Raw genomic sequence first — 15,538 nt, forward strand, 5'->3', positions numbered from 1 at the left:
ATTAGTAAATTGTTATAAATATATTTACATTATAGTGAATGTTTATCAAGATCTAATAAGATCTAATTGATATCTATTAGGATTTAAAGTATTTGTCTTTTAGTCAGAAACTAAAAATATTTTTTTCTATAAATAGAGGGGTTTTATTCATTGTATTCTCAATCAAGAATCTTCAATGATCTCCCATTCTCAAGAGAAATAAAGAAATCTCCCCTCTTCTCTCTCTATTTATTCTTGTTGTTCTTATTTTATATTTCATAACACGTTATCAGCACGAGACTCTGCCAAACAAGGTTTATATAATATGTTGGGTTCAAGTCCCAGCGATTTATGCCTAAGATGCCTTTATATTGAGTTTGAATCTCAATGCACCATATTGATGATATTATGATGGTTAAGGCAAAATAATGGGTATGTGGTGAAATGTCATGAAATCTAACCCATTGAATATGCTCCATTCCATGAAGTGAATGCGGTAGCAATATGTGATAAGTCTGAAAGATGACAACTTACTCCATTCTTGAAGTGAATGTGGTAGCAGTGCATAATATATCTGAAGATAAGTGATTGAATGCACGAATATATGCGTGAAGGGATAATATGATAATGATAATCAAAAGTGATGATATTTTCACATGCATATTATGATTATAAGATATGTTAGAGAAAAATTCTCGACATTATATGTATGCCTCGATTTGTTCCTGAAGTAACAATATCATGAATGAAGTTATAAGCTATCAGAATCTGATAGGCTTAAGACACGATTATATTTCATTCCCGGGGAATGAGAAACTTATTAATGCAAACATGCACTTGATTGTGATGGTATCACAACACACCTCCGAAAGAGGCAGAATAACTGAAAAGAGTTATTTTGAAATCTACTTCTAAAGTAGTAAATTCAAAAATTTATTCTTGTAATAGTAAATCTCAAATTTACTAAAGAGGTACATGTCATGGTAAACTTGAAGTTTACTAGTATAAAAATTCATAAATTGACACAAACGATTACGACATCCCGAAGATGTGCATATTGAATATTAAACATATATTGAAGAATTAGAAAATTGTTCATGAACTTTAATGTTGCTTATTCTCATGATATGTTTTTTGGACCAACTAATTTTGGGATTGGATCTCTTAAAATTCGGAAAGTATAAAAGGTGAATATAGGCCCGTTCACCAGTCGTGTGATCAATTAAGATGCATCAGTATAAGATGATCACATGTGCGTTTATTGTCAACCTGCAGTTTAACATTCATAAAGTTGTTTGCTCAATAAAATTGAGTTAAGAGCATAACTTTCAGATTGTGTAATCAAAACAATTCATCTTGATGATGATGGTTTGACATCGAATGACTTCGATAAATAATTAAACCATTGCTGTGAGAACAAAATTTCATATGTTGGTCTGAAATATGATATATTACATACAATAACATTTGTATGCATTAGATCAATAAATTATGACTATTTCTTCCCTCTCAATTAGTTCAAGGTTAGGAACCAACTATTCCATCTAATAGTTTTGATGTGCGGTATACGATTAAATTATATACCATGATGCACAAAGATGGATTTCTCAAAGAAGGTGAAGGATGTATGTTAGTTTTCATAACATAAGGGGAGGTTATAAGCAGTTCTGAAATATGTTAGAAATTATTATAAGGTCCTCATTCATAAGATAATTCAAGTCATATGCCAAAAGCATCTCATATTTAAGCTGCAAGTGCTTCTATTTTGTGTCCTTGAAGGACAAATTCTATGCATGCATGAAACATGGTAGACTAATCGTTTTCAAATGAAACAAGAAGCAAATAATCATAATAAAAAGGCAATGTGCTTTTGAAGAGCCTACGACATAACACTTCATGAAACCTTATGATAGGTTTAAGTACCTGAAAATAATGAACTGATAAGATCTCAAAATATTATGTCACATTTCGAATCGATACAAAATGAAAAACCGTCGACGATATCTTTGATACAATATTGACGTAATATTGTGAAAGATTATGAGGATCTGAATTCTACGTTTATTTAAGCATGATGACGTAGAAATATTTATCAAGTGACATGAAAGGATGCGTCTTGGTAAGTGTAAAACTTATTCGATTTGTAGTCCAGATACTTGAAGATGTCACTCATGAAATGTTGACTATTATCACTTGACAAAATATATATATATGAAAACTACTTTAAGGATTCAAAATATAAAAGTTTCTGAGAAACTTATTGATAATCCTTATATTGTATAAGTTTATAACTTGAAAATTATTGAAACTCTTGGAGAGTTTTAAAGCAATAGATTATTTGCTGAAATAAGAAATATACCGAATTAGATTGGTTATGAAGTATCATATTTAGTGCAAGTGGTACACTCATGTATCTTGCAAATACTACAAAACCCGATAGAGCCTTTTCAGTCAATTTGTTAGCAAGGTAATTTTTGCTTTTACTAGGAGACAGCAGAATGAGATAAAACACGTGAGCTTATTTTATTCTAAAGATTGCAGCCCCGATCTTATTGGTTATTCTGATGTTGGGTACTTATCTGACCCGCATAAAACTCAGTCTCAAATATGCTATATGTCCATATGTGGTGGTACTGCCATATCTTGGAAATATACAAAGTAGTCTCTCGTAGCTACTTCATCAAATCATGCTGAGATAATAGCTATTCATAAAACAAACCGAAAATGTGTATGGTTGAGGTACATGATACATCTCATTCGAGAAAAATGTGGTGTGAAATATGACAACCCACCCACAATTTTATACAGAGATAATGCAACATACATAGCACATCTTAAGGGAGGAGTCATAAAAGGAGATAAAACGAAGCATATTTTGCCAAAGCTTTTCTACATTCATGAGCTACAAAAGAATAGTGATATTAACGTGCTACAGGTTTTTTCAAGTAACAATGTGGCTGATTTATTCACCAAATCTTCTCCAATTGCAACTTTCAAGGAAATACTGCTCAAGATTGGGATGCAAAGGTTCAAGGATGTTCTCATTAGGGGAGTTAATACGCGTTGTACTATTTTTTCCTTTCAAGATTTTGTCCCACCGAATTTTTCTTGTAAGGTTTTTAATGAGGTAGCCGAAATACATATTGTTAGAGATGTGTACTCTTTTTCCTTCATTAGATTTTTTTCACTAGATTTTTTCTAGTAACGTTTTAACGAGGCACATTATCTATCTAGACATTAAAGGGGGAGTGTTATAAATGTATTTACATTATAGTGAATGTCTATCAAGATCTAATAAGATCTAGTTGATATCTATCAGGATTTGAAGTATCTGTCTTTTAGTCAAAAACTAGGAGTATTTTTTCCTATAAATAGAGGGGTTTTATTCATTGTATTCTCAATCAAGAATCCTCAATGATCTCTCATTCTCAAGAAAAATAAAGAAGTCTCTCCTCTTCTCTCTGTTTATTCTTGCGGTTATTATTTTATATTTCATAACATAAATTATATTTTTTATAGGTAATTATCCCCGTCTCAAATTATTCGTCCAAAATTTTCTAATTTGATTTCTCATTTTACTTGTCTTTCTTCATTAATCAAGAAAAACCAATTTTCTTTTTCATGTTTTAACATTTGCAGTAATTATTTTTTTTTTAAATTAAAATGTAAACATTATTTAATAGGTTACTATGGTAAACTAAACATGTTATTAATTATTTTTTTAATCAATGTCTTATCTCAATTTGGGACGGGTAATTTGGAACGGAGGGAGTATTAGTAATAGTTACTCCCTCCATTTCATATTAGTTGGCCCCTATGAACTTGACACACCCATTAAGAAAATATTAATTATGAAGTTTATTTTATCAAATTAACCTTATTAATTATCAGAGTGGCAGTCCGGTCGGCCATGTTGTACGGAGCGGAGTGTTGGCCAGTCAAAAACTCTCATGCTCAAAAATTGAAGGTGGCGGAAATGCGGATGTTGCGTTGGATGTGTGGCTTACTAGGGGTGATAAGGTTAGGAATGAGATTGTCCGTGAGAAGGTTGGAGTGACTTTGGTGGAGGACAAGATGCGGGAAGTTCGACTGAGATGGTTTGGGCATGTGATGAGGAGGGGCATGGATGTCCCAGTTCGTAGGTGTGAGAGGCTAGCTTTGGATGGCTTCAGGCGGGGTAGGGGTAGGCCAAAGAAGTATTGGAGAGAGATGATTACACGTGACATGGATCAGTTAGAGCTTACAGAGGACATGACCCTAGATAGGAAGGTGTGGAGGACGCGAATTAGGATAGAAGGCTAGTGCATGTGGGGGGTGCCTTTGGTACGTTAGTGTAGGGTATTAATGTATGTGTGTCTTATCTCTGTTGTGCCATCTTGTTTCATGCTTTTATTATAAATTTGTTTATTATTCTCTGTCTTGACTCGGGGGTCTATTGGAAACAGCCTTGCTACCTCTCCGGAGATAGTGGTATGGATGGCGTACATCTTACCCTCCCCAGACCCTATTATGTGGGAATACACTAAGTTTGTTGTTGTTACCTTATTAATTATGTTTTGAAAATATAAATGTAAGTAAATACATTTTATTTAGTCATTTAATATTAATGATATTATTGGAAGACCATAATAAAATTCTCTAGATTTCATAGAGATAACTAAATTGAAACAAATATTTTTAGAAAGAGGACCAACTAAAACGAAACGGAGGGAGTACATTATTAGTGCGCTTACTAAATGCTTTTAAAATCTATAACGGTACTGAATTCAATAACAATTAATTAATGCTGGTAAAATTTTTAGCACTCTTTATTAAAGTATATTTATAGCCGCTAAAACCTTTTTTTACTATAGCGACACATGATAACAAAATTTAAATTTAAGAAAATACTTTCTTATAATTTATACGTAGGAGCAGGCAAAAGAAATTATAAGGTGGAAGATAAATACTCATCGTGAGACAAGAAGGAATTGCTTGAATAAAACACCTCACAACTTTCAATTTGAAGATTGTTAGTTTTGGTCACCAAGATAGCAACATGGATAGGAGCTCCTTATGAGGGGTAAAAAATATCCTCATCGTGAAAAGTTATATAGTAGACGAACGAATCAGTATTTTATCAATAAAGACAAGAATTATATCGAATTTTATCTCAAGTGAATCAAGTCGACTTTGTATAGACCTATATATGAGTTTAGACGTGGTGAACTGAGATGATTTAATTGGAATTATTAGAACGAGTAAACAAATTATTAGTATGAATTTTATTTGAAATTCAAGCACAATAATCAGTCAAATTCTCACCTCCTTTCCTTATCAGTTCTTCTATGTTATTTTTCTCGTAATTTTGTTGAGTAATTACAATACAATAAGCCAGTTTCGAGTTTATTTCACTAAGTCAATTTGTTTCGGGACGATATTTGAAATTCGTTATTATGAGTATGAACATTTAATCTTATACATATTAATATTTATTTAATATCAAAATTTTATATCAAAAATATAATAATATACTTTTCCCGTCCCAAACTGAGATGACACACTGATTAAAAAAATAATTAATAATATGACTAGTTTATCATAGTATCCTTATTAAATAATATTTACATTTTAATTTGAAGAAAAATAATTAATATAAAGAATAAAATATGAATAAAATATTTTTCTAAATTAATGAAAAAATAAATAAAATAAGAAATTAAAATTAAAAAATTTGAAATGAGTAATTTGGAACAAAGAGAATATAGTTTTTTATAGAGCGGCTAAAAGTTATATAGTGACAAATAAATTGAAGTGGGTGGAATATTAAATTGGCGAAGATTTCAAAGAGAAAAGGAAAACAAGAACGTACGGGAGATTTCCACTAGAGACCACGTGACGAAAGCAATGACCTATCTTACCTTAGAAAAATCTCGAATATTACCGATTTCAACATGTTATCAATATTCCAAATTAAAAAGTACAAAACTTTTGTTATACGTGTGATCCCAAAAATAATTAAATAATAAAAATCTATTAGTAGTACTATATAAAGTTTTACATTTTTATAACTCAAATTCATATTGCGTCCGAGGAGAATGATTTTTTTTAAATTTATTTTAAAAAAAATAACTTATTTTTTAATAATATTTTAACTTTAATTTTTCATATGGTATGTTTTTTATTATAAGATTATAGAATGTTTTGATATACTTAACAAAATTTTAATTTAAAGTTAAAAATTTTAATTTTAATTTTAATTCTTTTTTTTTTTTACATTTTATAACAAGTTAAAATAGTTTTTTGAAACGGAGGAATTAACTTTTTTTTTTATCACAGTAACTTTGCTAGTTATCTCAGGACTTGCTTCAATTTATTAATGAAGATAACTTGCAAAATCAACTGTGTGAACTACCATTCCCAGTGGACCACATCACTACGTACATACAAATATATTATCCAAAAATGGATGGCATCCACACAACTATATATAGTGCATTTGTATAATAAACAAATCACTACTAGCAGATTTGAGAAAAATCTTCTTTCTTCATAGCATTTGCCTTGTTTATTCACACAACAAAAATGGCTAACGATGAGGTGGTTCTGTTGGATTTCTGGCCTAGTATGTTTGGCATGAGGCTTAGGATTGCACTTGCTGAAAAAGAGGTTAAGTATGAGTACAAAGAAGAGGATTTGAGGAACAAAAGTCCTCTGCTATTACAGATGAATCCTATCCACAAGAAAATACCAGTTTTGATTCACAATGGAAAACCAGTCTGTGAGTCTAATATTGCAGTTGAGTACATTGATGAAGTGTGGAAGGACAAAGCTCCTTTGCTTCCTTCTGATCCTTATGACAGAGCACAAGCTAGGTTCTGGGCTGACTACATTGATAAGAAGGTAAATTCTTAATTCCTCTGTCTTAATTTAGGCAACATACTTTCCTTTTTAGTCGATTCAAAAAGAATGATGCATTTGCTTGCTTGGTAAATATCTAATTGCACTATTAAAGGGGTTAGAACTTACCCCACTTCGTGTATACATCAAGTTAATATATACATATTATGTGTTTGAATTTATAGTTCATGTTACTTAATTATGATTAATTAACATGTATTTTACTTTATTCAATGGCTTTCTATACCGGGTGTGTGGATAAGTTTTTACTCTTTTAGTTAAAAATTTATTGCCAAATGTTCTCATATTTCTTGAACTTTATGTTCAGTCAAATTACATACATAAATCTGGAGGAAATAGCTTTTCCCCTTTTCTTTTAGGATTATTAGCTGATCCAAAATATTTTGGTGTTATTGGTTGGTTGAGGGTATAAAATGTAATTTTCATGTAGTCTTGGTCGATTGATACCTGTTATGATTCGGACAGAATAAACAAACTACAAGTAAAAGAGAACAACACACAGCTTTACATGGAAACTCTTGCGGGAAAAATCACGGACAGATTCAAAAGATGTTTCACTGTAATGAAAGGAGAGGATTACAATGTGGAGAATGAGTATATTTCTGGATACCCCAAAACAACCCACTAAATGCATTTATATAATATGTGCATACAAAAAAGTCCTTGGCCCCCCCAGAAAAACATAAAGTCCACGAGCCTATCAGCCTGATCCCTATGCTACCACCACAGACCCCATTGAAAATCACAAACATGGGTTGCACTGCAATTCTAGGCCGGATCAATAAAATTTGGGTTACAACTCTAACAATCTCCATCTTGACACGAATTTTAATTCAGAACTCAAATTCATTTCAAAATAAATTCTCTCTCTTCCACAAAAGCCCCTAAGGGCACATCTTAACAGCTAACACTAATTAAGTCCAAGCAATGCTCAAACTTGGCACTTGGTAGTGTCTTGGTCATCATATCAGCAGGATTATCATGAGTACTAATCTTGCTCACCATAATATCACACGAGCAATAATTTCACGCACAAAATGATACCGAACATCGATGTGCTTTTCCTTGTGAAACATCTGATAGTACTCTGACTGTCGCAAAAGACCATAGTAATCTGTAAGTCTTTGCTAAGTTCATCAAATAGACCCCTCAACCAAATAGCTTCCTTGAAAGCCTCTGTAATAACCATATACTCTGCCTCAGTAGTGGACAAAGCAACCGTAGTCTGTAAGGTAGCTTTCCAACTAATAGCGCAACCACCAATGGTGAAAACATAGCCCTTTTATCATGATCTCCTTCAAAATCAGAATTAACATACCCGATTACTCCATCTCTGTTTCGCCCAAACTGCAAACAAACATCAGCAGATCCATGCAAGTATCTGAAAATCCACTGAACTGCTTTCCAATGTTCTTTTTCAGGATTTGTCATGTATCTGCTAACTGCACTAATAGCACAATATAAATCTGATCGGGAACACACCATCGCATACATAAGAGACCCGACGGCACTAGAGTATGGAACTCGAGACATATAGTCACGCTTCTCATCTGTCTTTGGAGATAAAGTGGCCGAGAGTTTGAAGTGAGCTGCCAATAGAGTACTAACAGGCTTGGTATTTTGCATATTGAACCTGTGAAGCACTTTTTCAATATATCTTTTCTGACTTAAGTATAACTTACAATCCTTTCTATCCCTCAGAATCTCCGTGCCAAGAATCTTCTTTTCTGCTCTTAGATCCTTCATATCAAACTCCTTACTGAGCTGGGCTTTGACTTTTATGATCTCTCTAATATCCTTTGCTGCAATCAACATACAAGAGAAGATACACGAATAAACCATCACTTACCTCCTTTAAGTAGACACAACTATCATAGCTGCTCCTCTGAAACATATGAGAGGGCATAATAGAGTCAAACCTCTTATTCCACTGCCTGGGCGACTCTTTAAGCCATAAAAAGACTTTTTCAGCAAGCATACATACTTCTTCTTTCTTGAGACTACAAAACCCTCTGGTTGCTGCATATAGATGTCCTCCTCATGTTCTCCATGTAAGAATGCAGTTTTGACATCCATCTGCTTAAGCTCAAGATTATGCATGGCTACAATACCAAGCAATGCTTGAATCGAACTATGCTTTACAACTACCGGAGAAAACTCATCTGTGAAGTCGATACCAGAAACCTGATTGTAGCCTTTAGCACCTAGTCTTGCTTTGTATCTAGCATCTTTAACTCCTGATGTTCCTTTCTTCTTTTTAAATACCCACTTACAAGGGACAACTTTCTTATCTTTAAGCAATCTTACCAAATCCCATGTGCCATTTTACGAGTGATTCCATCTCCTCCTGCATAACAATAATCCATCGGTCAGAATCATCACAACTAACTGCCTCAAGTAAGAAGAAGGTTTTTCATCGGAATCAATACCTTCTACTACTTTCAATGCATAAGCAACCAAATCAGCTTCATCATACTTCTGAAGAGGTCTAATATCTCTTCTAGGCCTGTCTTTAGCAATAGAATATTGTGGCGTCACTGGTGGGTGAAGAAGAAATAGTACCACACTGTATCTCCGGGCTAGACTGAGAAGTAGGCACTGGTGTAGACTCTGCTCCAATCTGCAATTCAACGTAGGTGCTTGACTGTTGCTGATTCATGTCACTAAGCTCATTTGGAGGCGAAGCACTAGATTCGGAGGGAGCCCGAAGCATGGCAGTTTCATCAAACACAACATCCCTGCTAATTATAACATTTATGGTTTCTGGATACCAAAGTTTATAACCTTTAACACCAAGTTTATAACCTATAAATAAGCATTTGACAGATCTAGGGTAACTTTTCATTATCAACATGAGCATATGCAGGACATTCAAATATCCTCAAATCAGAATAACTAGCATGAGTACCAGACCATACCTCTTGTGGATTTTTTTATCAATCGCACCTGAGGGAGAGCGGTTAATAAGAAGACAAGCTGTGGAAGTAGCTTCAGCCCAAATAGACTTGGGTAAACTAGCATTAGAGAGCATACAACACTTTCTCCATTATAGTCCTATTTATTCGTTCGGCCACACCATTCTGCTGCGGAGTATGACGAAATGTTAAGTGCCTCACAATTCCTTCTGACTTGCACAAGGCATTAAATTCATTGGAACAAAACTCTAAACCATTATCGGGCCGAAGGCATTTTACCTGCTTCCCTGTCTGCTTTTCAATCATAGTCTTTCACTCCTTGAAAATAGGCAACACATCATTCTTTTGCTTCAGAAAGAACACCCAAACTTTTCTAGAATAGTCATCAATAATAGTTGACAAGTAATTAACGCCTCTTCTAGACGGTACTCTAGCAGGACCCTAGAGATCAGAATGAATGTAATCAAGTGTGCCCTTAGTTGAGTGGATGCCTTTAGTGAATCTGACTCTCTTCTGCTTCCCGAATACGCAGTGCTCACAGAACTCCAATTTGGTAATACTTTGCCCATCAAGAAATCCTTTCCTGCTTAGTTCAGCCATCCCGTTTTCATTCATATGCCCGAGGCACATATGTCAAAGTTTAACGTCACTTTCTGATAGAGAGGAGGTAGACACAACTGCATCACTTGTAACAGTAGAGCCTTGCAGGACATACAAATTTGCATACTTTCTCTGTCCCATCACAACAAAAGCACCTTTAGTAACCTTTAGGATTCCACCTTCACCAGTGTACCTATAACCGTTCGAATCAAGGGTACTCAAGGAAATAAGATTTCTTTTCAGGTCTGGGACATACCGCACATCACCAAGTGTTCTCACAACCCTATCAAATATCTTGATCCTGATTGTTTCAATACAAGCTATCTTACAAGGTGTGTTATTTCCCATCAACACAACACCTTTAGAGACTGTTTCATATGTTGTAAATCAATCCTGATTACGACACATATGAAACGTGCAAGTTGAATCAAGAATCCAATTCTCACAGGGTTTGGAGTTACCATCAGAAACTACGAAGAGTTCTCCATCACTACCGCCATCTTCCACAAAACTGGTTTCACTGGACTTCTCTGGTTGGTTTTCCTTCAGTTTTGGACCTTCTCTTTCTCTCTATTTTGTAGCTTCCAACACTCGGATTTGATATGGCGCTTCTGCTTACAGTAATTACAGGTTTTGTTTCTTTTTTTAGATTTCAACCTATTCCTGTCATCACCCCTAGAATTCCTCTCACGAGTCCTTCCTCCTCGAACAATGAGACCATCTCCTTGAGTCTCCGACCCATTCACAAGATGCTTCATCTTCTCCTTAGAGAACAACGCATCATAGCCTTCATCAATCGTCAGGGTATCATGACTATATAAAATCGTATCCCTAAAGGTCGTGTATGATGCTGACAGCGAACACGACAAAATTAACCCTAAATCTTACTCATCGTACTTAACCTTCAGAGTCTCTAAATCAGAGACGATTTTCTTAAATACAGATCGGTGATCTTCCAAAGATGCACCCTCAGACATACGATGGGAATAAAGTCGTCTTTTGAGATGCAACTTACTTGTCAGGCTCTTCGTCATACACAGCGATTCCAATTTCAACCACAACGCAGCGGCAGTGGTCTCCTTCAAAACATCCTGTAGAATCTAATTGGATAAATTAAGGTGGATCTGAGATAGAGCCTTTCAATCCTTACGCCGTTTGTTATCGTCCATCCATGATGAGGGCATCTTATCAAACCCTAATAGAGCATCATCCAAATCCATCTGTGCGAGCACACCACATCTTAACCTGCCATAATGAAAATCTGGTGTTGCAATCCAACGGCGGAATATCATACTTCATGGTTGCCATCCTCGAGAAAACAATCGAACTGGCTCTAATACCAATTTGTTATGATTCGGACAGAATAAACAAACTACAAGTAAAAGAAGACAAGAACAACACACAAATTTATGTGGAAATCCTTGTGGGAAAAACCCACGGGCATAGGCAGAGGATGTTTCACTATAATGAAAAGAGAGGAGTACAATGTGGAGAATAAGTATATTTTCTGGATACCCAAAACAACCCACTAAATGCAATTATATAATATGTGCATACAAACAAGTCCTAGGCCCCCCAAAAAAACATAAAGGTCCACGGGCCTATTGGCCCGATCCCTATGCTACCACCACAGACCCCATTGAAAATCACAAACATGGGTTGCACCGCAAAACTTTCTGGGCCGGATCAACAAAAATCGGGGCATAACTCTAACAATACCTAATGAGTTAGCCTTCCTAATTAAATTAGGTCAATGCCCACTTTCTTAACATGCTACAAGAGTTAGGCTCATTTTTATTTTTTGTGTGCCTTCTATTGGCCTTGTTATTATACTGTTCACGATCAAGATGTTCAGTCCTAGGCATAGGGTGTTAGAGTTTCACATTAACTGTACAAATGGATTAATATTGTCTCACAATATATTCATTGTTAATCTTCACTTCTTACGCTAGTTTCCTCACGCTCTAGATGCTTAGTCGTAGGCGTGCAGGGTGTTGGAGGTTCAAATTAGTTGAAGGAATAGAATATTGTTTAGTTATATAGTCTTGATATCCTCAGTTCACAAGCTACTTTCCAATGCTCGTAGATGCTCAGTCCAAGGCTTGCGGGGTATTAAGAGTTTTATATTGGTTGAAGTAATAGAATAGTCTCTCGTTATATAGTCTTGATTAATCCTTACTTCATATGCTAGGTTTCTCGAGCTTCAGGTACTCTGGCCTAGGCGTGGGTCGTGGGGGTATTGAAGTGGCACATTAGTTGAAGAAATAGAGTCTTGGTTAATCCTATTCGTCACTTCATAAACTAGGTCACTTCATAAACTTGGTCCCCTCCGCTCTAGATGCTCAGTCCTAGGCGTGCGGGGTATTAGAGTTTCACATCAGTTGAAGAAATGAAATATTGTCTCGTTATATAGTCTTGGTTAATCCTAATTTCACATGAGCAAACTCTTTTATCGTAGTTTTGTGGCAACAACTGAGCCGTTTTCTTTTTCTGTGTGTTTTGAAATTTCAGATGTATGAAACTGCAAGGAAGATATATATGGTAAAGGGAGAAGAACAGGAGGCTGGCAAGAAAGATTTCATAGAAGTCCTTAAAGTGCTGGAGGGAGCACTTGGAGACAAGCCTTATTTTGGAGGGGATAACTTTGGTTTTGTGGATATTGCTCTCATTGGGTTCTATTGCTGGTTTCATGCTTATGAGACTTATGGTAACTTCAGCATAGAAGCTGTGTGTCCAAAGTTGGTGGCTTGGGCCAAGAGGTGCATGCAGAGGGACAGTGTGGCTAAGTCTTTGCCTGACCAACATAAGGTTCTTGAGTTTGTGAAAGTTATTAGGCAGGCTAATGGACTTGAATAAACATATGCTTCTGCAGTAATACATTATAATGTATTTATTGAAGAGGCACTTCATTGTGCCTTTTGAGTTGTTTCAAGATTTGAAATGTTTGTTTGGTCATACTATAAGTTCTACTTGTAATAAAGGACACTTAGCTTGTGTCTTGTTTAAGGTTGTCTTTTGTTGTCCTTGTATGAAATTCTGGGGTTCTTTTGTTATGAGAAGTAATTAATCACTTTTTTGATGAGCAGCATCATCTACTAAATTGACAGCTTTTTTATTCCGAAAGTATTGCTCTTATCTTTACCTTTGTACAATTCAGATAACTAGGTATGTTACTCTTTTTCTTTTTCTTTTGCGTCCAATATTTATATAGAAATTTAATTAATTTAAATTCATGTTGTGGAGGGCTTATTTGGAAAAAAATATTCTCTATTAAAGATTTTTTCATATTCAGGCACGAGTACTCATTGATAAAAAATTATATTATATGGAGTATCTTTTATACAGATATGTAAATTTTGAATCCCCCAAATAGAATACTAAAAATTTGACTCAATAGTTGAAGGAATTCAAAATTCACGTTGAAATTCTAAATTCAAAGGGTAGACACTACATGAGTTGGACATTCGAGAACATCTTTTTTTCATGTAGAAAATTACAACTTAAAAGTAACATTGTAAAGTACGTCTGATATCTAAATTTTAGTAAAGTTTAGGTAGCTAACAAGTGGACTACTTCATTAATAATATTTTGATATAGATTTGTTTTGTTTCGTTTGTTTTCATCCAATGTTAATCATTTTTTGAGCTTGATTAATTTGAATTTGCACCGAATAGAGTCAAATCATAAGAGCGATTCCTACAAAATAAGAATTTATACTCGAAGTCTCGATACTGAAACCTCTTATCGAGTGAGAGCAACCAACAAAGCGATACCAACCACCACCTTCTATTGATGATATCAATTAAACTTTGGTAAGACCACCACCCCAAAAAAAAAAACAATGGGCCACCACAGTGATACTTGTGGACAAAAAGTCGAAAAAATGGAAGGCATCCACAGTACTATATATGTGTGGATGTGTATGTATGTACAACTAGCAATTTTTGGAAATATTTTTCTTTCTTCTTCTTAGCATTTACCTTGTGTTGTTCATACAACAAAAATGGCTAAGGATGAGGTGATTCTGTTGGATTTTTGGGCTAGCATGTTTGGCATGAGGCTTAGGATTGCACTTGCTGAAAAACAGGTAAATTATGAGTATAAGGAAGAGGAGGGATTGCTCAACTTCAAAAGTCCTCTGCTATTACAGATGAATCCTATTCACAAGAAAGTTCCAGTATTGATTCACAATGGAAAACCAATTTGTGAGTCTATTATTGGAGTTGAGTACATTGATGAAGTGTGGAAGGACAAAGCCCCTTTGCTACCTTCTGATCCTTATGAGAGAGCACAAGCTAGATTCTGGGCTGACTACATTGACAAGAAGGTAAATTCATATCCTATCCTGTTCTCTTTTCTATGGGATGCTCTAGCTGATGTCAAGTACTCTATCCGTTTCAATTTGCTTGTCCTACTTTTCTTGTTAGTCCGTTTTAAAAAGAATTTTTCTTTCCTTTTTTGGCAACTCTTTAGTCTCAACCTAGTTTTCCCTAGGATCCAAGATCCATTTTACTTTCATGGTAGTTTTTGGGGCAACTAGTGATTATAACCTTTTTGTTTTTCTATGTTTGGTGTAATTTTCAGTTGTATGATTCTGCAAGGAAGATTTGGGGAACAAAGGGAGAAGAGCAGGAGGCAGGTAAGAAAGATTTCATAGAATGCCTTAATGTACTGGAGGGAGAACTTGGAGACAAGCCTTATTTTGGAGGGGATAACTTTGGTTTTGTGGATATTGCTTTGATTGGGTTCTACAGTTGGTTTTATGCCTATGAGACTTATGGTAACTTAAGCACAGAGGCTGAGTGCCCAAAGTTTGTGGCATGGGCCAAGAGGTGCATGCAGAGGGACAGTGTCGCTAAGTCATTGCCTGACCAACATAAAGTCCTTGAGTTTATAAAAGTTCTTAGGAAGAAGTATGGAGTTGAATAAACATATTGAAAAAAGGCACTTCACTGTGCCTTCTTGAGTTGTTGTTTCAAGATTTGAGAAGTTTGTAATTTGGGCATGGTTTAAGTAATACTTTTACCTGTAATAAAGGACTCTATTAAGTTGTCTTGTTGGAGGTTGGCTTGTGTAGTCCTTGTATTTAATTCTGTTTTTTCTTCTTTTCTTGTAATGAGAAGTAATCACTTTTTTAACGTCTA

The 15,538-nt window shown here is 34.9% G+C and overlaps 2 protein-coding genes across 2 annotated transcripts; both read left to right on the forward strand.

Annotated features, from left to right (window-relative positions):
- Nucleotides 1–6,355: 6,355 nt before the first annotated feature.
- LOC107878527 (probable glutathione S-transferase) lies at nt 6,356–13,479 on the forward strand. The gene is made up of 2 exons (XM_016725550.2): nt 6,356–6,861; nt 12,906–13,479. Exons 1-2 carry the CDS (start codon nt 6,544–6,546, stop codon nt 13,248–13,250), a joined length of 663 nt encoding a protein of 220 aa, XP_016581036.2. The 5' UTR covers nt 6,356–6,543; the 3' UTR covers nt 13,251–13,479.
- A 531-nt stretch (nt 13,480–14,010) lies between these two features.
- Nucleotides 14,011–15,538, forward strand: LOC107878528 (probable glutathione S-transferase parC). Its single transcript, XM_016725551.2, has 2 exons — nt 14,011–14,721; nt 14,979–15,538. Exons 1-2 carry the CDS (start codon nt 14,398–14,400, stop codon nt 15,321–15,323), a joined length of 669 nt encoding a protein of 222 aa, XP_016581037.2. The 5' UTR covers nt 14,011–14,397; the 3' UTR covers nt 15,324–15,538.

This window comes from Capsicum annuum, chromosome 7, assembly GCF_002878395.1.
Source record: "Capsicum annuum cultivar UCD-10X-F1 chromosome 7, UCD10Xv1.1, whole genome shotgun sequence".
Classification (NCBI taxonomy): Eukaryota; Viridiplantae; Streptophyta; class Magnoliopsida; order Solanales; family Solanaceae; genus Capsicum; species Capsicum annuum.